Source organism: Diorhabda sublineata, chromosome X, assembly GCF_026230105.1.
Source record: "Diorhabda sublineata isolate icDioSubl1.1 chromosome X, icDioSubl1.1, whole genome shotgun sequence".
NCBI classification, from domain to species: domain Eukaryota; kingdom Metazoa; phylum Arthropoda; class Insecta; order Coleoptera; family Chrysomelidae; genus Diorhabda; species Diorhabda sublineata.
In genome coordinates this window covers 21,949,809-21,974,810 of record NC_079485.1, presented here as the reverse complement: position 1 = coordinate 21,974,810, position 25,002 = coordinate 21,949,809, and the positions used below count along the sequence as shown (strand labels likewise).

Below are 25,002 nucleotides of genomic sequence, written 5' to 3'. Positions count from 1 at the left end.
ATTGTATAAAAACTTGTATTTTTCCAATTGACAAAATTTAATTTACAAAGCTTTAACTTGCCTCATTTCTGTATTGTATATATTCATATAAATTTTTTCATGGTTTTAAATAAGTAATGAATTTGTATTTTAAAAATGACCTCCACAATATTTTCATAGAATAAATTAAAGTGGTTTCGTGTCACACATACACAGTTTTAAAGTGTTTGCTATTGGCATTCTGTGAAGATTGTAAAATTGTTAGGTAATTCTTTTTTATATATACAGAATAGGACCGATTAATTCAAATCATAAAAGTACCTAATTGTTGTTGAATTGAGTAAACGGGCGAAGAAATTGTGTTGAAGAAGCGATTGCATTGCGTAGGAGTGTTTGGGATGAGCTGCAGAAACGCAAGACAACGAGGGGGTCGTTGACCATCATGTCAAGGACAGAGCCTCGTTGTGGATGAATCAAGATAACCGTGCGGTACCAGTGCGGGTACCAGCAAAACTGACACTAGTGGTACTCCTACACATATTCCGTAGGTAATATTAACAAGAATCCATTAGTTTAAAGTTGGAACTCAACGGTAAATTCCGGAAGTAAATTCCGTATTGAAAATCAGTTAATTTATTGCGCAATGGTGTAGTTAAACAATGAACGAGTGTTAGTAGTGTAGATTCTGTGTCATTCGGTCGTTTATACGAAAATGTTGTACAAGACCTGGGAAATACTTTGTCTTGTCTTTTTCTTAGGGGCACAAGCACAAGATGACTCCCTTTCTAGTAGTTTTCTTTCAGGTAAGTTCCAGCTCTTCTGCATGCAAACAAAATTAATAAGTGGATCAACCTGACCCCCTTGTCGGGCAACTGTGTTATTTACTGTTATAATTGACTAGAACATTTAAAATATGTTTCAATATATCATATTAATCACTATTATTCAATAATATTGAGCCCTTGATAATATTTGAGGATAATTTAAAACCTAATTAAGCAAGCTGAAATTCACAATAACCTAATTTTAAATTTCTTTTTTTAATTTAAGTGGTTAATGTAATAATTTTTCACTACATTTCAATCACTTCATGAAGAAGAATGAAATATAAATCGATTATTAATAAATTCTTTAATAAATCGAATTCTCTAGATATAACTAAAGCAATCAGCACTGATCCCGTTATAGTGAAACCGTATGGATGATCAATGCCTAAAAACGTACTTTTAGATAGAATGAAATGATTTTTAGTTTCATATTTTAATGAAATATGAACATTGGGAAAACTTTATCAATGATTAAATAATAACTTCAATTGAATTTCTACTTAATTAGAAAAATAAATATAATTTCAATTCAAAATGAACTATTTCAAAAATGTTCACTACCAAAGCATTTTTCCTTATTTTCTGGAATTTCGAATCCACCGAATATTTAATCTTTTGAAGCAGTACTACCCAAATGAATTGTTCACTGCACATAATATTGCATTCTATTGTATATAAATGTTTGTTGAATTTGTTCCTATTTTTTCAATATATTTATGTTAAAGATGAATTTACCCTTGACCAACATTTTAGAAAGCCCTGAATATTTGTATCCCTTCTTGAAAGAATTTGCTTGAAACTGATAACCAGCTCGATCGAAGTTGTTCTACAAATACAGTTATTTTCAAATCTGGGATTGGCAATCAACGAAAAACATCTAATTCACGTTCATTGCCCCCTATATAATCTTCTAATTGAAAATAGACTCGCAATTCATCTACAAACATAATATACACGTATAATTTGTCTTGTTAAAATATCAGAAATTATCCAGGACTTTTTTTGCATTCAGCAAAGGAGCAATAGAACAAATAACATGAACATATCGTGGTAAAATTTCATTAAAAGTGCTCAGTTTCTTGTTAGTTACTTAGATGTTTCTTATATAACTAGATTCTTCGAGGCATATTTTTTAAGTAAGTACCGTTTTGGAATTAAAAAAAGAAGAGTAAAGATATCGCAATAATTTTATTTTTACATGAAAGCCTGTACCTTAATCTACTTTTCTACATAATTTCCGTGAATATTGAGGTACTTGTCATAACGTGGCACCAGTTTTTGAATACCCCCCTCAAGAAATTCTGCCGCCTGACTTGTTAACCACTGTATCACAACTGTTTTAACTTCGTTATCGTCTTGAAGACGCTGACCGCCCAGGTGTTTCTTCAAGTGCAGGAACAAATGGTAGTCGCTGGGCGCCAGATCAGGGTTGTAGGGAGGATGATCTAGAGTTTCCCATTGAAAAGATTTGATAAGATCTTTGGCCGATTAGCCACATGTGGACGGGCATTGTCATGCAGCAAAACGATACCCTTACTCAACTTGCCACGTCTTTTGTTCTGGATTGGACGACGCAGATTGTTCAATGTTGCACAATAAGACGGTGCATTAATATACGAGGCCGAAACTCCACTAGCAATACTCCTTTTCTGTCCCAAAAAACTGTACACATGATTTTCCGGGCAGAAATTGTTTCCTTAAACTTCATTTTTTTGGGTGATGATGAATGTCGCCATTCTATGGATTGTTGTTTCGATTCTGGTGTGACGTAGGCCACCTATACCCATACACCGTCATTTTGTTTAAAATTAAGTTGGATCATATTCAAATCAAATAAATCAAATTGACTTTGTCTCGTATATGATCAAATATTTTATGAAAAATTCCTTATATAATAATTGCAGTAGTGATTGGAAGTGATAGATATGTCGTCAAAATATTTCGGAGGCACCAAAGATAATCAAACTATTTGAGATGACAGTTCAACACACGTTCATTAGTATTCAGTTTATTAGAACATTCAATCGAAATTTTTAATCTTTTGTTAAGAAATAACAGCAATAGAGTGATTAGCACAAGATGTGATACATATAATAAAAAAACAGCTGTATAAATCAAGTATAAAGCATAATTTTTTTTGAGGGGGGGGCTCAAGTATTCTTTGATAAATCTTATTATATTAGAGCCGCTATTGAATGTCGATATTGTTACATATAATCGAAAGTTTTCGAATGGTCTATTACGGGTTATTCTGGTCATAAGTATTTCACCTAGTATCAATTATATTTGATTTTTATATATATTTAGAGGTTTTTCTGATATTGGAATATTCAAAATTGGATTTTCTACTGCTGTGTGCATAGTATATAGTCTATCGTCGCTATTTTCTTCGTTTTTTTATGTTTATGCAGGGTTTTCTAATGTCACGTCTGAGATAATATTTATTCGTTTATTTTGTATGTTTTGTTGCTTTTCGTCAAATTTCTGATAGATCTACATTGTCTAAAATCGCAAAGTTTGTTTAATGTTTTCTTGTTCTTGTTAAACTTATTAAATCGTTTTTGTCAAAATTTGCACCAACAGATGTAGTTTCAAGTGTATCAACTATTACTATTATTTTTTCTTTTTAAATATTTAATTTAACTTTACTAAAAATAAAACCGTATTTTCTTTTTCTCATTAAATAATGTTTTATTACAAAAATCAATATTTAAATTCAAATTAATTATATCTCGTAGTCCTATAACTCCATCATAAAATTTGTGGAAGTCGTACAAAATAAAGTCAATTAAATAATTATTACATTCAACTTCTCGAAATGCAGGTATTAAAGCTCGGTATCTTATGATTTATTTCGTAAGCTAGTTGATAATATAACTTCTGAATAGTAAATGGTTTGTGGATAATACCTTTCAATTAGGATGGTTTAATTATAGACCGGGAACTACCTGTGTCTATTAGCAATGTTAACTTTATTTTTTTATTTATGTCGATATAGCGTAGACGGTTGTTAAAAAAATTATTTACTTCGACAACCTCATCACGTTGGACGGGTCGGGTATTTGAAAATTTCCGTTTTCTAGTGATTTTTCTGTTGGCTAATAATCAGCTCAATATTAGGATTATATTGATTAGATTATAGTTCTTCGGCTATAAAATTTGATCTTTGATTCGAGTTATTTCTAGAGTAATTACTATTGTTATTATTATTAAAGCGATTTCTTGGTTGTAATGAAGTAATTCTCGATGTCGTAGAGATTGGATTGGGTGTTGGTAAATTATTTTGATTGGAATTAGATATTTCCTGTTTTGCGGGATTGGTTGAATATTAATGGGTTGACCTGGGAAGTGAGTGTTATTTTGAGAAGATTGATGCGTTTTCTGAATATTATTTGGATGAGATCTAATTGGAGAATTATGTTGAAAAGAGTTTTTATTTGGGTGAAAGTGATCAATTCTTAGTTGAGGAGGATCATTGGGAAACGGCATGTTTCAAAAAAGGTTATTGTTATGGTTAGAATTATGTCTTTGATTATTGAGATGCAGTTTGTTATAATTAGATCTATTTTGTTGAACAAACTAAATTTTCGTTCATATTTCCAAAATTTTTAACAGCGTCTTCAATATTTTCTGGTTTTTTCAAATGCATATTATTTTTGAGTATACCGGTACATCCGGCAATTAATATATTTAAATCAGTTTTATTATAATGATTAATTTAACAATCCTTTTCAAATTTGTTCATATTAATATAATTACTGATTTTTTGGAAATACCCTACTTCGAATTAATTGTAACCTACTACCAGAGTCAATTAAATTTTCACCTTTAAGAGGTCTACATCTATTTAATTCTTAGACGAGACAGTCTAGATCTCGCTTATCTGAAAAGTACTGTAGCAAGACTTGTTTTAATTTATCCCGTCTATTTATTGCAGTTCCATTATATGTTTGATATGTTTTACTAAATTTCCACATCGTACTATAAACTTATTTTAGAACTCACAATCACCATTGAAAGATTCAATATTATTAACTTTTTGTTTAAAGAGGTTCCAGTTAATTGTAGTTGTCGTAAGGCATTTTGTTTAAGTTTCCAAGTATCGTTATTATTTGAATTATTCATTCTTATCATCGAATTACTAATACAAAATATCGATCCAAGATTTAAGAATGGCTAGGAAAGCTAAGAAAGGATTAATTTGGCACTTACGTTTTGCTGAAGAAACGACTGCTCAATAATTTCCTGATTCTTCTACTACTTCTGGTACTTCAAGGACTGGGTGCTGTTGCTTTTTACTCTTATGATCGTAAAAATGTTCTCAAAACAGTAAAAGTTGTAAAATTACCGAAAAGACTAAACAAAAATGGACAATTCTTTATGTTACTCACGCGTATCCTACTAACTGCTCCATTTTTATATTTCTTATTAGAAATAACGTTTTTAAAAACAATTTAATTCGATTTGTCAAGTAAAACCTCAAAACGGTTGTAGCCAAGTAAAAGAATGAAAATAATACAATACAGAGTTATGTTATAGTACAAAGATAATAAACATATTTTGATTAAATTGCATATTTTCAGGTATTTCTTGATAACAGCGTATACATAACTGCTCGTAAGCCTGTCATTTAATATTTCGGTATATTAATCAGCAGAAGAGATGAAGAGAATAATTTCCAACAAAAAAAAAAGGTTTTTGATAATGCAAAAGAAAGCTAAAACAGCAAGCATTCATGATAAAATAATGAAACATTAGTTTCGACAAAAATTTCTTGCACAATATGTTTAATTAAAAATTAACGGAACAATCAATATAATATATGAAGGATCAAATACTTAGATGTTTTATGAAAATATTCAATAAATATGATCATAATATCACATAATATTTGTTTTTAAAGAATAATACAGCTCACGTCATTCATATCACCTCCCAAAATGCTACTCGTTGTTATAAAGCGGAAATCAGAGCTTGCACAAATATAACAGAGAAAATTATAATAACACACTTGAAGCTTTTTGGAAAATTGTTGAGTAATCGAATCTAAGATTAATCCAAAAAGAATTAATTGATTCCTCTCTATCCATTTTGGCTCATAATAAAAATGTCAGAATATTATTAATCACGACAGATAACTTTTGAATTCGTTTTAAGTTTTGCAGCACAATATTGAAGTATTACAATGTGCAAAAGCAAATGATTTTATTATGATTGAAATCACTTATGATAAGACTAAGTCTTATAGCACTTATAGCACTTATGTTATGTTCACATTTTAGTTATTGAAATCCTTTGAATGTAGACAATCCTCAAGTTCTGCTTACCATGTTTCAGTTTTGTTAAAATTTAATTTCACTGAATGCATCTGTAAATTTTGGCGGCACATTGGTTGAGAATCACTGCTCTAAGCCATTAATTTTCATATTATTCAATATATTCTTCACTGTTTTAGCTCATTTACGTAAAGTAATACACCATTATCAATTGGTATTGTATCAATAACTGTAATAACTCTAAGTTATTTACATTTAAGTCAATCTGAATAGAAAAGCAGTTAATGAAGAGCAATATGATAACTTCAACTCTCTTTTGTAACAGTAGTTTCATTTGAACATACATTGTTAACACAGAAAATTTCATCTTTTTAGAACAACTATCAGGTCGTAATATGATTTACATATTGTCTCCTCGAAATCATTATTTGTTTCTAATATATCACTATTATTTTTTTTCAGGTCTTTTGGATACAATAACGAATACTGCTGACGTAAAAGACTGTCCGGGTGTGTGCATTCACGCCATAGCTACAATATTTTGTTACAGCGTTTTGGACGATGTCACGTGTCCATCTTCAATGAAATGTTGTATATACGCTCCGCTGCCAAATACAACAATAAATGCCGAAACGGCAACAAAGTCTGAAACAACAACATTTCAATATACCACAGTCACTATTGTAACAACAACTACACTACCACCTACAACTACCTCAAAGCAAGTAAGTAATACTATCAGTAATTAGTAATGTTATGACAATATTCTCCTATTACTGATAATAATGATATGCTCCCTTTCGAATTCAAATTTGTATACGTCACCTACACTCTACTTCTATTATACGGATAAGAATAAGCCTTGATTTGGACGAATTATTTGATGTTATCATTTCATTACTCGTATAGGAACACACTTTGAATTTAATTATTTGGACGGTTACATATATATGTTACTGTGAATGTCCGAAATGCAGTGTATGTTAAGATACTCTGGTGCCTGTTAACATCTACCAAGGTAGTTGGTGAATGACCGTTATTTATCCTTTTCTTAACGATTTCTGTCATTCACCGGTGACTGTTATCATAGACCACGACGACTTGGTCAATGTTCATTATAACCGAAATTATGATGCCTGCCTGATTAATATAGAGAAATAATTATGTGTATTGGAAACAGAAGTTCTGGGCCAGTATATGACTAATGAAGTCACAAATTGTTACAATAAATAGAATCATAAATAAAGGCAAATTTTTTATTAATCGAAATCATTAAAACAACCTACCTGTATTAGGTATAGGTAGGTAAGTTAGGTTAGGTTAGGTAAAACAAACATAACCTTTTCGTGTCTTGAGTTAAAACAAAATAGCGCAGAGACGCATTTTCGACTGTGGTCAGTGAGTGAAGCAGCGGTATATGAAAGAGAGAACGTTCTCGCTTTTCGAACAAACACTGGCGTTTGTTAACATTCACACAAATTGTGAATCGCCGAATCTAAGATTCACAGTATCTCCTCCTTGTATGTTAACATTCACCGGTGTATGTTCGATTCAAGTATAAATTAAGAACAGTTTTCGAGTTACACCATCGAAATTGGTGATTGTCGACATCCACTGGTGCATCTTAACATTCTCTAATATTGGACATTCACAGTAACATATATATATATATATATATATATATATATATATATATATATATATATATATATATATATATATATGATCAAAACTCCATCTCCGGATGTCATTCTTAATGATGACATTGCACATGTGATTACCCTCGTGAAAATAAAATATTTTCTCAAAATTAGTGTTAAGTTTTTGAGAAATGCAATAAAGTGAAATTTTCCTATTTTCTCCAAATTTCAATATAAATCATTTGTTAGTCTTTAATCTCCTTCACTTCTTTTCAGGTAGCAACTGAGAAATTATCTAATAACATAACTACTCTCAACGAACCAGGTAAGATTCTTTACAAAATAAATAGGTTAAATAGTTATACCTACCTTACACAAGTAAGAAATTTGGGAGTTGAATTATATATACCTCTATGTAAATTGAAAAGAGGTCTTTACCAGCTATATTATGAGTAGTTTTTTATTGGGAACGTGGCAAAGAAACAGCAAAGTGGACTAATTTTAATATATTTTCGGAGCTTTCGAATACTTATGTATTCACCGTCTGGGAAATAATTAATTAAGATTTCCGGTGATTTTGGTATTATTAAAGCTTATAAAAATTTTTAAACTCATAGAATTCAAAATTCAATTATCAAATAAAAAACTACTATGCGTGTGTGTGAAACAATTATATTACAGTCCTGAAAACTTTGAGAAAGAATTACGTATAGTCAATTTATTCCAACATTATAGCTTGAAGAATAATTCCAGATGGAATGTTCGAAGTACCGACAAAAAACGTTTGCACTGCAAGTTCACAACTTTTTAAAATGTGAAATACTGATACGTCATTAATACGTTCATCTACACTTTAACTAATTTTTCAAACATTACAACCATTTTGTTAATAATGTTAATCAACTTTCTTATCAAAAACTATTTTTAGTCAACATTATTTAAAAAATATTGTTTTTTAATAATTTCTATTCCATCACAGCCCTACAACTTCGGCTTATGGTTTATTATTTTTGTATATGAGATCGATTGATAATAGTGTACACTTAATTTAGTTATTAGTATCCTTTTACTTTCTCAATAAAATATTTTCATTCACGACTATTATATAATATACACATTATACGTTTGCTTGTTCCACCTTAATAATACCCATTAATCACGGCAGTGATTAATGAATCATTAATCACTGCTGTCAGATGATTTCTTCATTTAGCTATATTAGTTTAAAACAAAAAATCGGTTTCTATTATTTTAGCAGGTAAAACACCACTGCTTTTTTTAAGTGTACAGAACTAAATTGGAAATATCAATTTTCCTAGACCTGACCTCCATTTTAAACGCATGGACCATTATCACAGAGCGACATGAATGTGTTTGACGTATATTTTTCTTGACGTGCAATGGTTTGTGAGACAATTTGTAATTTGAAATAGCTTTTAAAACAAAATAAAATTTGATTCAAAACTCAAATCTCTCAGTGTTTTAATATTTTATTTGAAATTATGTTTACAAACCATCTAAAAATAGATATAGAAAATAAAAGTGACTTTTCTTTAGCACCTTTAGCACCACCAACAATTAGGGAATTGCTTAATCAAATTTATTGCTGGAAAACTCAAAGAAAGTATATAATATGGCATATGAATTTTGAACTAGCAAAAGGGAACAATAACGGGATATAATAGAGCTACACTCGTACCGGGATAATATCACCTCCAAGTATCTACATGATAATATAATTCATAAGTCTTTCATTGTAACCTCCATCTTTCAGAACCATTCTGATTATGATAATCTCAAACTTCTACAAGCCAAACTAAGTTTTCATGATTTTGAACTCATCATAGAAAATTCAATTTCACCCAGCCAACATTACGAAAGTAACAAAACCCTATAAAACTCGAGCCACAAACCATCACCCAGGTCTGAGTACCCTTTAAAAAAGCCAAAAAACATTTATAGGAGCTACTCTAAGATAAAGCCTTATTACAGCAGCCAATGGCTTAACGTGGACAGCACAAAAAAATTTATCACAGATTTTGCCTTTAACCACATAATTAAAGGGGGGTAATTAGAGTTTATAAAGAAAAAGTTCAATAAAAGAGCTATAGATACTTATAGGATCTTCTTCATTAGAAACTACATCCTTACTCACTTAATCATAGCGTTAATGCTACATTATTAATCATTTGCCCACAAATAAATTTCAAAGATGAAAACACAATCCATCTTAATACCCAATTTTCAACGTCTTACGTCTTGTTAATAAGACGTGGTACTTTCATCCTCAAAAAATTTCCTTTTTACTCTTTTTACTTTTTTGTTGGCTGCCTTTTTTCGTTTCCTTTTTTCTTCTAGAGGTTGTAACCGATGTGATAAGTGTAGTGGAGTCAAAAGCATTACAACATGGTTAGCTTTAGCGACTTCTCAAGCTTCCAATGTACAATGGCTTTTTTCATTTGTCTAACCATTATCAAAAGATGTGTGAACAGCTTACGGTGAACCATCTTTTTCTAGCCGCGTTGAGTGACGTTGTCGAGGGAAAACAAAAAAAATTGAAATGAAAGACCTTGAAACACTCATAGCACAGATAGTCATGACGTTTTTACCTCTTTTCTATGATGCGACTATTCTTATACGTTTTTATCCTCTAAGCGCTATAATTGTTTCCAGGACCATCGTTACTTACGCCAATCTCTTCATATTGTGAATATGAGACAGTGGAAACTGTTATTATTTCAAATTATCTAAGAATCCAAACAATTCGGCTCTATTGAATCCAAGTATCCTATTGATGCGTGTCTTATATATATATATATATATATATATATATATATATATATATATATATATATATATAGAGAGAGAGAGAGAGAGAGCCTTTTATATAACCATATTGTTGTTGTTTTTGTATTACTCATGATTAACTTGTTGTGATTTGTATTCCTTCTTCTTGAAGCGATCCAGAACATCGGAATAGCATTGAGTGCATTAGTCCATTTTTAATCAGGACTTACAAGTCACCAGGAACTATGTCTATAGCCTATAATATTCCTATAGGACTTGGAGTTTTGTTAGCTATTGCTGCACCAAATTCGAAGAATGCGCTAGTCCATTGTTGTGGTGAAGCAGCCATTTACCCGTCAGCCATTTTCTTTCGACTATGTCAATAGTTCAATGTAGTATTCTTTAGTTATCGTTTAACATCTTGGAGAATATTTGTGGAGCACAACACCTTCATAATCGAAAGAAAACATTCAATATTGTCTTTACTTGGCTATGCTATGAGGTGTTTTATTTGGTCTTGACCATTCAGAATGCTCCAACTATAAAGACTATCACTGTGTCTTTCGATCATGTAAATTCGTTGTTATTATTTTTCCGTACTTTTTTACAATAACTAAATGCCTCACGGAGGTCACTGAGAAATTTTGAGGCGGTGATATGGAGGTAGGTTCAATATTTGTTTACGAACCTCGTATATAAGATTTTTCCCGAATTTTCTAGGTTAGAATTAATAACTTTATTTTTATATGCAGGGTCCTGCAATAGTAATGAAATAAAAGGAGTCTGTGTGGCTGAAAATATCGCCAACTACTGTGAAGCCATTTTAAACAAAAACGATCTTTGCGCACCAGGTTTACGATGTTGCGTATCCAGTGTCACATTTGGAGATAAAATACCCGCCAATTTAGTGTATCCCAATAAAACTAAAACAAACTACAGTAAAGTTGAAACAAGAACCACTGCTAGGCCACTACTAACGACTTCGATAAGTCCTTCTAAAAGAACAACAATATCATCAGCTTCCTCTCCAATTTCAAAAGAATGCAAAGGAGAATGTGTAAACGGATTATTCGCTTTATTTTGTGATGAGATTGATTCCGAAGCCGAATGTGCTGACGAGGGCAGCTGCTGTCTCACTTATCCTCCTGTAAGTATTGTTAAACACAACTCAACAATAATATGTATCAAAAAATTTCATGCATCAAATGTTTGAAAAGCTATCCATTGATTAAATATGTCACTATAAGCGTGATCACAAGATAAACCTGAGATAAACATATCATGATTATGTGGACAAACACTACCTTGTGAAGACCTGAATTAAAACCATATTTAATAATAGGTTATGTTTTGAATTTGCAATTTATACATTTATATATATATATATATATATATATATTCTTCTAAATGTTCTTGATTTGAGGTATTGAGGTGTTTTAAAATTAGTTTTTTCAATAATTTTTTAAAATAAAGATAAAAATTGACGTTTTGACTTATTTCAGTCATTTTCAAAATATGATATTGATACTGACAACTTATATTTAGTAATAAATAGATCACCTACATTATGAATATCAAAATAAGAATAAAATCAAAACAGAAATTTGTTTTAATAAGAAAAATGAATTTTTTCTTTAGTTCTTACATCTCAAATATATAGCAGTAATCAATTAAATTATTTGTAGTTTTATTAGAATTCACAAAATTAAAGGTATAAAGTTTACTGAAATTATTCAGGTCTTTTTTATCATTTATAACTTTTTCGTTCTTATAAATGGAAACCAGAAAATTCATTTTTCTTATTATAAGAATAAAATCAAACTAGAACTTTCATGAGCATGAATATCAAAATCACGTTTTTCTAGGTTTATTTTTTAAATCGTACAACAATCTATTACCGAATCAACTACTCTAATAAGAACATTAGAAAATTATTTGAAAAACATAACAGTTAAAATAAATAAAGTATTTCCTATTAATATTTTCCAAAAATCTGACGAAAAATTTCGAGATTGAACTGAATCATTTATTAATTAATGCAAAGAAAAAAATATTGAGAAAATTGTTAACCTAATATTAAAACAACAACCCATTGCTGAAAATACAAATGAAATAAAATCAAAATGGATCGAAAATTTAACTGATTTAACTGATACTATATATATATATATATATATATATATATATATATATATATATATATATATATATATATATATATCCCCTTTTATAGCGTTATACGCCTTTGGGTTCCTAATCTCCAGGCCTGTCTATCTTGCCAGTCGTCGACTGCTAGGTTCCTTTCGGACATTGCTCTAGTGATTCCTTGTAGCCATGTTCTAGGTGGTCTTCCCCTCTTTCTTTTTTCTTTGGGGGTCCATTTTAATATTATTCTTGGTAGTCGTTCTCTTCCCATTCTCTTAACGTGTCCGTACCAAATCAACTGTTTCTTTTCTATATCTTCTACTAAAGTTCTTTCTACTTTCAATTGTCTTCTTATTTCCTCGTTTCTTATATGTTCCGTTCTAGATATTCTTGCTGCTCTCCTCCAGAAATCCATTTCCACTGCATTTAAGTTATTTTTTTGCTTTTCTGTAAGTTGCCAAACCTCGGAGCTATATGTAATTATTGGTTGTAAAATGGCGTTGTATATTCTCTTTTTTGTTTCTGGTCTAATATTCTTTTGCCACAGCACTGAGTTCAGGGCTCTTATTACTTTTCTTCCTTTGGTTATTCTGTCCCTAATTGTTTCCTCGTTTCGTCCTGTTGTTGTTAGTTTTACACCTAGGTATATGCATTCCTTACAGTTTTTAATTATTTTTCCCTCTAGATCTAAATTCCCAGGTGAATCTTCTGATCCTATACATATGTATTGTGTCTTCTCCGTGTTAACCTGTAGACCCCACTTTTGGTATTCTTCTATAAGTTTTCTAGACATGTACTCCAGATCTTCTTTTTCCTGTGCTACCACTACCTGGTCATCGGCATAGTGCAGTGTATACAAGGTGCTCTCCCCAATAGTTAGTCCCATTCCTTTACATTTTTTTTTCCAAACTCTTAGGGCTTCATCTATGTATATGTTGAACAGAGTTGGGGATAAACAACACCCTTGTCGCAAGCCTTTGGTTGTTTTGAAGCCGTCTGTCACCTTGTTACCTATTTTTATTTTTGCTGTTGTGTCTCTGTATAGTTCTTTTATAGCCTTTATTAGAGTGGTATTTATGCTCGTTCTTTCCAGAACCTCCCATAATTTTGAGACAGGTACTGTGTCATACGCTTTCTTCAAGTCTACCAATAGTAGGTGCACTTCTTGTGATCTTACGGTTCTCTTTTCGATTATTTGTGATAGACAGAAAATACTATCTATCGTCGATCGACCTGCTCTGAAGCCGTTTTGTTCCTCGGATTCGTATGGGTGATATTCTTCACAAATGATCTCCTTTATTATTTTTCCGTATAACCTACTGAGCGTACTAGTCACTGTAATGCCCCTATAATTATTGCAGTCTTCCTTATTTCCTTTCTTGTATATGGACGTGATCCATCCTTCTTTCCACGTTTGCGGTATTGGTTCTCCATTTAGATGTCTATTGATAATTTCTGTTAGGATATTAAACAGCCTATTTGTTCCTGCTTTTATTAATTCTGCAGGTATTCCCTCTGGACCAGGAGCGCGCCCATTTTTAAGTAGTGTTATAGCTTTCTTTGTTTTTTCTACGTTGATTTTTATTGGTTCACCTGTAATCCGTATGTCTTCAGCCGGCATGTTACTATATTCAGATCTCTGTTCTCTGAGTAATGAGCGGTAATAGTCTTGCCATTTATTTGGTGATATGGTGCCTATTGGGATATTTTCTTTTCTGCCAGATCTAACATTATCTATAAATCTCCACGATTCCCTGGATTGGCGTCCTCCTAAATAGGTATCCAATTCCTTGCATTTATTTTCCCAGCTGAGGTTTTTGGCCTCTATCGCAGCGGTTTTAAATTTTGATACAGCTTCACTATATTGTTCCTTATGTTCTGCTTTTTTAGTGCTTAGCCAGGTATGATACAATCGTTGTTTTTGTTCTTTTAAATTTTGCAGTTGTTCAGTCCACCAATAATTTCGTGTTCTCTTTTTCATTTCTTTATATCCTAAGGCTTCTTTGGCTGCTTTGTGTATGCTGTCAATTACTACTTTGGTAAGATTGTCTGTTGGTTCTTGTTCGTACTCCTGTGGGAGGTTTTGGTCCAGTCTTTGTTGGTATAATAATTTTGTGCTCTCGTTCATAAGGCTTTCTATATTATAGTTTGGTATATCTATATCTGTTAAATCTTTACTGTTTTGCAGTTGATTCTTTTGTTTGTTGTCTTTGATTATTGGCATTATTAACTTAGCTTTTATCAGATGATGGTCACTTCCACATTCTGCGGATCGATATACTCTGACATTGTGCACTTTTATCTTCGTTTTTTGTTTCATTATAAGATAGTCGATTATCGATCTTAGATTTCTAGTTATTTGCGTCCATGTATATGTGTGTATTTCCTTATGTTTAAAATACCCATTCATTATTCTTAGTAAGTTATGTTGACAGACATCTATCAACCTGGAGCCATTATCATTCCTGGTATTTTCACCGTAGGGCCCTATTATCTCATGCTTCGTTTCTTTGCCAGTTCTAGCATTTAGGTCTCCCAGTATTATGATTTCTCGATCGTTACCTATCTGAGATATTAGCTCATTTAGCGTTTCATAATACTTTTCTTTTTCATCTACCCGTGCGTCTTCATTAGGTCCATAAGTAGCAATTATTGTTATTTTGCAGCCTTTTAAATTGACATTAACTTTTATTGTTCTATCGCTTATTGCTTCCCAGCTGGAGACGTTCTTCTTATACTTCTCATGTATAAGGAGCGATATACCCCTTTTTGCATGTTCTTCTTTGTTAACGCCGCTGTATATGTGGATATATTCCCCGAGTGTTTGTGTACCTTGTCCTTTTTTCTTTGTTTCAGAGAGAGCAATAAAGTCCAGTTTATGTTTTTTAATTCCTTGTAAAATGTCATCTACCTTCGTTCTAATTCCCTGTATATTCCATGTTCCACAAATCATAGTCCGTTTTCGTTGCCATTGTCGTTTTCCATTTTGATCATCCATATTCCGAGGCCTAGTTTTCGGATTTTTAGCCAAAAGAAGTTTTTTCCAAGTGATAGGGGGCTGGCCTATCGACTTGACCCTCCTCCTTTACCCGGGCTTGGGACCGGCAGTTGTGTCCAGCGGGCTACTCAATCCACCACACCGAAACACACCAGGCGGAGGTATATATATATATATATATATATATATATATATATATATATATATATATATATATATATATATATATATATATATATATATATATATATATATATATATATATATATATATATATATATGATATATAGTAAGGAAAAACAAAAGAAGTGATATAATATATCAAGAACCTTGTAATGACTGTGGAAAACACATACATTAAATTGAAAAAATTCAAAAATTCCAGAGATGGAATCAAATAGGTACAAGAATTTTATAGTTCTATTTTATAAATTCTAATGGAACTACGAATAATTTGTTTGATGGCTGCTAAATATTTTTCAAGTATATACAAACAACAGAGAAAAACTTGTTTTCCATTCATATTCATATTGTAGGTTATCCATTGATCAATATTGTTATGAAAATTATCAATGTCAAGTCATATCGTCAAGTCAAAAGGTCGAAAAATCAGAAAGATTTATCAAGAAAAACATAAAAAAATCTAAGAAGAAAAAAATTAACATGAAATTTTATAATAAAATATATTATATTCGTATAGTTCAAATATAGTTATTCGAAAGCTTGGAATATACTTAGCTTTGCAAATTTTTTATATCGCCAATAGCACTCATTCTAAACATTTATCTTTTTTTTAGACAGAGAAAGATTCGGAACCAGAACCAAACTCAGCATCTCCCACACATCGACCGACAACAACTCTAAAACCTATCTCACGGGACCCTGGACCAATATGCCCTGGATTTTGTTTATTAAACATTATGGCAGCGTTTTGTGAGAGACCATCAGTTCTTATTCCGCATACTTCAAACTGCAAAAGAGGATCCGTTTGTTGTGACAATACAAGAGCAACTACTTCTATACCCAAACCTAAACCCAAGCCACCTTATCTATCAACAACGACTACAACGACTACTTTTGATCCTAGACCAGATTGTCCTGGATCATGTATAGTATCTTATTTGAGTTTCACATGTTTCAGTAAGTATATTTTTGTTTCTGGATTAAAATACCTAACAGAACCTATCTAGAAATATATTTTTTTTAAAATTCTTATATATTTTTTGTTTCAATGTTTTTAGGAAATGCTGAAATGACAGAAATTTTCAAGTGCAAAAAAGGGGGCACAAAATGTTGTGCACCAAAATCACTTATTAAGGATGTTTTGAGTCAAAAGGATGATACATCTGTAGACGAAAATACGATACATTCTATGAGTATATCGTTTACTACATTATCTCCAGCAACACACACACCACCTACAAGTGAGTTTTTCGCCAAATATATTTCCAAGAAAGCCCTATCTTAACGCAACAAATGTTAAAAGTTGACCAACCTTTTTCTTGAACAAACATTACATATTCTTTCGTTGTGCTAGACGTTAATTATGAATAACTGCTTAACTTTTAACGTTATTACTTATTGTATATCTAATTTTAGCCACTGAAATAACCAGATTAGCTCCAACTACTTCTAGATCTCCAGTATATAGTAAATACGTATGTGGTGTTAAAGGTACTGCACGTTCTGGAAGAGTTGTAGGTGGCGAGGATGGCGAACAAGGAGAATGGTGCTGGCAAGTTGCATTAATTAATTCATTGAATCAATATCTTTGTGGGGCTGCCTTAATTGGAACCCAATGGGTCTTAACTGCTGCACATTGCGTTACTAAGTAAGTATAACGTTCACTTATTTACAAATTACTAGATAATCTTGGGAAGATGTGGGAGCTTAAGAAAGTGACATTCATACCAGTAAATATACCAAACAATGGAGTCATACCAAAATATGAATCTCGAAAACCTTGGTCTGTGTAACAACTTTTGGAAACTATAACCCGGGTTCAGGTAGATCACTTATCAGTTGATTGCGGATCCTAGCCTAGAGACGTAAATCTTTAGTCACTGAAGATGATAATTTGTTATTCGAAACGCACGTCATACAGTGTAATAGTGAGTGTTGGTGCAGTTTGTTCAGGATACTTTAGCTGACATCTTATTCAACATTTACTCAATAGTACAGAAAACATATACTTGTCAATGACCTAGAAAAATGCAGACTTGTCAATGATTACACAAGGAAAGATTCAGAAGTGATATATTACACTAGGTGCGTTCTACTAAGCACTCATGACAATCACGACCACGGTTTTTCTCGTTTCACTTAGTTCAGAGCGTTATAATCGTAAACCTAAGATATTTGGTGATGCGTCATATATTGTATCCTTTAACTTCACGTTTTTGGATTTAAAGCATAAAGAAAAATTCATATTGATACTTAAAGTTTATTTCAATTATACTTTTTACTTTCTACAAAACGTTACAGCCCCCTTTCACTTACGGCCGCAGCTTAGGGGTTAATACGGCATTGCTTCGACCACCTCTTAACATGTGTCGTCGTGAGCGATAGTTATGACATCATTAGGGACATTCTCGCGACCATAACGATCGATTAACAAAACAAAATCTCGTTAAATTAACTTTATTATTTAGCTATTTATTTGGTTTAGATAATACATATATTTTAATATGAAAAAAAAGTAGAATCATGTAACAATAATGAAATAGTTTAAAAAAAACATTTTGGTTGATTAAAATAAAATATTGAATTTTATCCGTAACTAATATAATAATTATAGCGATATAATTAGATCAATAAAAATAATAGAATAATAAAAAAAAAATATTTCGGTTCATAAAAATAAAATATTGAACTTCATTAGCAACTAATATAATAGTTATAGTAATATAAAAATATCAATAAGAATAATAAAATAATTGAAAATAAAACATTTTGGTTCATAGAAATAAAATATTGAACTCTATCCGCAACAAATATAATAATTATAGTTTTGTTAAAATATCATTGGTAATTAGCTTATGCAAGCAGGTACAGAAATATATCAAGTTCTTAATAAAAAATAAAAATCTAATAAGATATTAAGGATTGCACAGCTTTTCACATGAATATAATCAAACGTCAGTCACAACTTTGATAATTTCTTATACAGTAAGTGTTTAACTTCAGATCTCAATCCCATAGTACAATCAGCGCCACGTATTATCCCTACAGAATTCAGACCATATTTTAAACGTACCGTCCATAAGAGATGTTCCTCCTTCTCTACACTCCATAATGTGAATGCTTCGTGAAATACATTACTAGTAAAGATACCAAATGGCGTGCAGTTCTATTGGAAACAAAAACCTTTTCTAAATAGCAACAAAAAGAACTTAAATAAACAAGTTCTCTAACATAGAGTATGATCATTATGAGAATAGAAATCACATAAAACCTGCAAATATCCATATTTTTTATAATTTGGTTGAGAAGAATATTTTTCAGAGCACAACCGAAAGCCCTGTACGCGCCTTTACCAAAATTAGCCGTCTTAGCACTTTACAGGTTATTAGATATGTGTCGGGTAACTAAGAACGGCCGTCGGCCATATCTTAGGGACAGATTATATTACAGCTTCAGAATTTTATGTCTACTACTAGGGGGCCTATTTGAAAATATAAAATTAAAAAAAGCAAGATTTTTCAAAATTTACCCAATTGAGTGGCACTGAGTGACCTGAAATTCTGAAAATAATTGCCACGTGTTTCTCGAGGCCACTCTTGTTATAATTTTTCTCCCCGAAGCTATAATATAATTCGGTTGTGGAGATATGGCCGACGTCCACCTTGTTTCGTACCTGGTTCAAGTATATTGTTACAAAACAATTCTTACTATCCATTGTACTGGGGGTGATAGGCCCACAAACGCAGTGTGTGTAGTATAATGAGGTCTAATATCATTTTCAGGAACTTTAGTTTGTTTAGCGTAAATATATAATGCAAGAATCACGAAATGTGATGTTCGAATTAATTTTATTAATTTTGTGGTCTCTCCAAATAATTCACAATGTGATCTGTTGAACCAAAATAAACCTATACTCCATTCGGAAAAAGTGTAGAGTGATAAATCAATCCCTCTCCTGGCCACTATAGCCATAGTCACATTTAAGAACAATTTATTATTTTATTTTATCAAACCTTAGCAAACGAATCCAACATTTATTTTCTAAGAAATTTATTGCATCAAGTTCAAATTTCCAACTATGTTTACTTATCGGCCAAAACAATTCCTTTGAGGTATTTTAAGAAAGGAATGATGTTGACAGGTAAATATTTCACACCCTTTATAGTATATACCTATACCAGACAGGTTAATTTGAAAACGATTTGTAAAATGTTTTCTGGGAAAAAATGATAATTAGGTACATTTTGCAAGACAGTAATAAAAGATTAGAATATGAGGTATACTTAAATGGTTATTGACAAGTTTCAGTTTAAGAAGAAGTCCTATAAAAGAAAATCCCCAACACACAACTGCATTTCTAGCGTAGTGTTTGTCACAGAAACATTTACAATACTTTAGTGAATATTCAATATGTCGACCTTTGAAAACTATACTCCAATACATAAAGTGAAGACGCATGCACTCTCTAATAATGAGAAAGCCATGGCTTTAAATGTATATGGTGCATTAAAATATCAGTACCCTTCAGTGAGTGTGGATGATCTAACAAGTATGTGTTCGAAGATGACAGGTCTAGGAAAATCAACGGTTTACAAACTTTTTAAGGAAAGGAAAACAAGTGAATGTTTAAGTGGTCCAAAGTCTCTCTCAGGAAAGCCAAAGGTTTACATCGATGAAGATTACAAATATGCAATCCGCAGGAAAGTCCACTCATTTTACTTTAAAAAGAAAATTCCTACCATTGATAAAATTTTGGCGTCCTTTTTGGAAGACGGAGGGCCACCAATCAGCAGAAATAAGCTTTGGCAGGTTCTACATGAACTAAATTTTTGTTGGGAAAAGCAACGTAAAAATTCATATTTAAAAGATTCTGAAGAAACCCTTTGTTGGTGAAGGTCTTATTTACGGACGATTAAGAAACTCCGGGAGGAAGAAAAAACTATTTTTTATTTGGAGGAGACTTGCGTTAACGAGGGGCACACTTTAGGAAAAATATGGCAAGATAAGACGGTTAACAATTTTAGACAAGCTTTCTTGGAGGGACTATCAACAGGATTGAGAGGTCCATCATCCACATATTGACAGTGACAGTGGTTTTTGTTGATGGTGGCCTTCTGTTATTTAAATAAAAAAAAACTGGTGACTATCACGACAAGACAAGTTCAAAGTCTACCTACGACGTCATGGAGAAAAGAAGACATTATTAAATGGTTAATACAAAAAAATATTACATTCAACAATGATTTGGTGAAAAACGAACTTTTGTCAATTGTCAAAATAAATAAAAATCCCCACAAGAAATATAATATCGATGAAGTGGCAAGAAATCGCCAAATTACTATTATTCGTCTTCCTCCTTATCACTGTGAACTCAATCCGATCGAATTGATATAGGCTCAAGTTAAAGGCGAAGTAGCTCGGAAAAACACAACATTTAAATTAAAGGACGTTAGAATATTACTAAACGAAGCTTTAAAAAACGTTACTGCTGAAAACTGGCAAAAATGCATTCAGCATGTTATCAAAGAGGAAGAAAAAATGTGGGAATTAGACAACATTATTGATCAAACTGTAGAACTTCTCATGATTAATTTAAACAATTTATCCACTAGTTCTTCGGAATAAAATACGTATATTACAAATATGTACATACTTTAAATATGTTACAGGAAATATTTATAGACTGTTGTATATAATATAGTAATGTGTAGTTTAGTATATTTTCTATTTTTATCTTTCATACTTACATATATATACTCGTATTTGTAAATAATTAAATAAAAATAACTGTATATATTAAAAAGCAATAATAATATTTTATTAATTGCGAAAAACCCATTGCAACGGCTACGATAGTAAGGGTCTTCTTACTTTTGGGGAGATTTAGAGGTTGGTGTGAAAGTATTAAAATAGAGAGAGAAATAAATATATCCTTCAATTTTGGAAAGAAAAGAATGGCCATTCGGATTATCTAGATAACCGCTTACATTTTAGTACGGTCAATTATGGAAAAAAATGTATCTCTGTCCAATTACTTATTTATCATTGGCATATTTAAATATTCCAAATTGTGGACGTAAAGTACCGTACTAAAATTTTCAGGGTTTTGCATTCATAATGAGCATTTATTACTCTACGCTCTTTCCAAACAGAGTATAATTTCATCTTTGTGCATTCTGCCTTCGATTAATCTCTTCCTGTTATGAACGCAATTATTATCTTTTGACGAGAATTTGGAAGTACAATCATTTGACTTCTACCTTCATCTTTCATCCCTTTTTATGTGATTTCTACTCCCATAATGATCATACTCTATGTTAGAGAACTTGTTTTATTTAAGTTCTTTTTGCTGCTATTTAGAAAAGGTTTCTGTTTCCAATAGGATTGCTTACCATTCTTCGTCTTGTTTTCAGAATTTCGTGGATATAATATCAATTGTTGAGTGTAAAATACTTTCTTGTTTGAATTTTCTTGCTCTAATTTTACCTCGTGATCTATCAACCTTGTTTTTACGAAGACGATGTTTAGTTTCTCTTCTCCTAATGTATTAAGAACTAAGATTAAACTTCATCCTCCATTTTCTCTAACTTTGCTCCAACAGAGATGAGCTAAGCAAAACAAAGAAATGCATCTTTCTAGTACTCTATAATAGTGTTACTTGCAGGTATTTTTCTTATCCCCTTCGGGTGATGGTTTTTCAGGAATATCCTTATCGTTAAAGTTTTACACATCCAATTCGGTAAATAGTGCTCTGATACAGAATTTCTGCGCACTGTAATGTTCACCATTGAATGCGATAATATTCATTCACAGAATTTTTATTATCCATGTTTCTTTCTATAAATTTCACAATACAGTGAATATAACTATTTAACTATCCTTATTCACAATTTACAAGCTGACGTAGAAAGGGGCCCTAAACTATTGTAATTTAATTTAATTTGGGTTTATGAAATTAAACACTTTACCAGTTGTTGAAAATTCCATATATTTAAATGAACGAACTTAACTAAGATTATTTCTCGGGCCACGATTTAAGTGCGCGTGCATTAATCCAAAATAATCTTATTTATTTTTTATTTTGTTCCAATATTCCAACAATCGTTAACACACCAAATTAGCTAAATATTATTTGGAATATATTCAAAGAACAACTCATATTATAATAACAAGACATAATGCCTCCACATAGAAAGTATTCCTTCGTAGAACAGTAAAACTATAAAAAGAATGTTTCTATGGCAAATACCTAATAACATCACATTTACATGGTTCTGCCATAAAAGCAGATAAAAGCTTCTCTTCAAAATCTCTCAAGCCATAACGTGACTCTGAAAATCCGCAAAGATAGTGTAGAACATGGACAGTGGATTGTAAAAACACTATGTGAAAGATATTGATATAAACCAAATATGTTCAAAAATTTATCAGTAGTAGTTACTTTATATAAATTATCGTTCAATAACACATTAATATACGATGGTGAGATACTTAATACTTACATATTTATTTTCAGCATCGTTCGTTCTGGTGATGCAATCTACGTGCGGGTTGGAGATCATGACTTAACTAAAAAATATGGAAACTCAGAAGCACAGACCTTAAGGGTGGCAACAACATACATTCATCATAATCATAACAGCCAGACTTTGGATAATGATATTGCACTCTTAAAACTACACGGTCAAGCAGAATTGAAGGCCGGTGTTTGTCTGGTGTGTTTACCCGCAAGAGGTGTTAGTCACGCTGCAGGAAAAAGATGTACTGTGACAGGTTATGGTTACATGGGTGAAGGTATGGAAAATTCGTTTTCGTTTAATAAAACCAGATCTAATTTTCATTGATAATAATCATTTTTATTTAGCTGGTCCAATTCCACTGAAAGTGAGAGAAGCTGAAATTCCTATAGTAAGTGATGCAGAATGTATTAGAAAAATAAATGCAGTAACCGAAAAAATATTCATTCTTCCTGCCAGTAGTTTTTGTGCGGGAGGTGAAGAAGGAAATGATGCTTGCCAAGGTGACGGTGGTGGACCATTAGTATGTCAAGATGATGGATTTTATGAATTGGCAGGTTTAGTTTCTTGGGGATTTGGTTGTGGCCGTTTAGATGTGCCAGGTGTATATGTTAAGGTTTCTTCATTCATTGGTTGGGTCAATCAGATTATTAGTGTTAATACTTTATAACCGTTATTTGTAGAAACTGAACCAAAAATATTATGACGTTACACTTGTTTTAATAATTTCACTCGTAGTTTTTGAAAGTAAAGATTTTTGAATATGAAGACTTCAACATTATAAGAATACAAATTTTAATTATAACATTAGATTTGGATGAATAGACTGAAATTGTCAATTTTTCAATTACTCACAGCTTCATATCCTCAAATAAATATAATAACTAAAAATCTTATTATTATTAAAAATTACATCATTTCTACCAATAATTCAACCCACACATATAATGAGTTGTCTGTGACAAAATTATACTACACAAGAATATATTTTTCATTTGGTCATAGATATCATTACTGATTTTCTTTTCATATTATATTTTAATAAGAAAACCCAAAGTTTATACTACCCACTTGATGCAAACAATATAATTATATATCTGTGCTACACACAGATCCAGAAATCCAAGTTTGTGCAGATATTCTTACTGGATCTACATAAGCGTTTAGTCGCAGCGCTTCAAATAAACTAAACGTCTAATCACTACCAATATTATACAGTCATATTGAAACCCTTTGAAAATCTGATATAAAAATATGTTAATTCCGATCAGTTTAGATTGGGTGAAATTGCGAGTGAAATGATTTTTGTAAATAATTTATAATTAAAAATCGATTTTAAAAACTGTTACCAAATAAGTACTGTCTGTTATAATAAATTTTTGTATTGCAATACATTTTTTGATATTAAAATGTAATTACATCTCTTTGAAACTATAATATCAGTGAATAAATTATTACCAAATTCTCTACGACTTAAAACCAACAGCCACTCATCCTGTTTTTCCAATCCAATCAACACACTCTACAGATACAAAATCTGATACTTGCCGCTTAAGCTTCCACCAAAGGCTTACTTTGCTCTACCTAAAAAAAGACATCAGCATCAGTGAGATGCTTCCTATAACTCTGTATTTCAGATCTTGTACAGGT

The 25,002-nt window shown here is 31.5% G+C and overlaps 1 protein-coding gene across 1 annotated transcript; it reads left to right on the top strand.

Moving 5' to 3' along the window:
* The first annotated feature begins 443 nt into the window (after positions 1-443).
* On the top strand, positions 444-25,002 carry LOC130451475 (protein masquerade). The gene is made up of 9 exons (XM_056790506.1): positions 444-782; positions 6,545-6,807; positions 7,999-8,047; positions 11,262-11,656; positions 16,450-16,792; positions 16,894-17,076; positions 17,252-17,483; positions 23,352-23,629; positions 23,700-25,002. The coding sequence occupies exons 1-9, from the start codon at positions 692-694 to the stop codon at positions 24,020-24,022; spliced, it is 2,157 nt and encodes a 718-aa protein (XP_056646484.1). The 5' UTR covers positions 444-691; the 3' UTR covers positions 24,023-25,002.

Excerpts from the sequence above, each read along its gene's own strand:
- LOC130451475 (XM_056790506.1), top strand. The coding sequence starts at position 692 with ATGTTGTACAAGACCTGGGAAATACTTTGTCTTGTCTTTTTCTTAGGG. Across the intron at positions 8,048-11,261 it reads AACTACTCTCAACGAACCAG|GGTCCTGCAATAGTAATGAA; the intron begins GTAAGATTCTTT and ends TTTTATATGCAG. Across the intron at positions 16,793-16,893 it reads TTTGAGTTTCACATGTTTCA|GAAATGCTGAAATGACAGAA; the intron begins GTAAGTATATTT and ends CAATGTTTTTAG.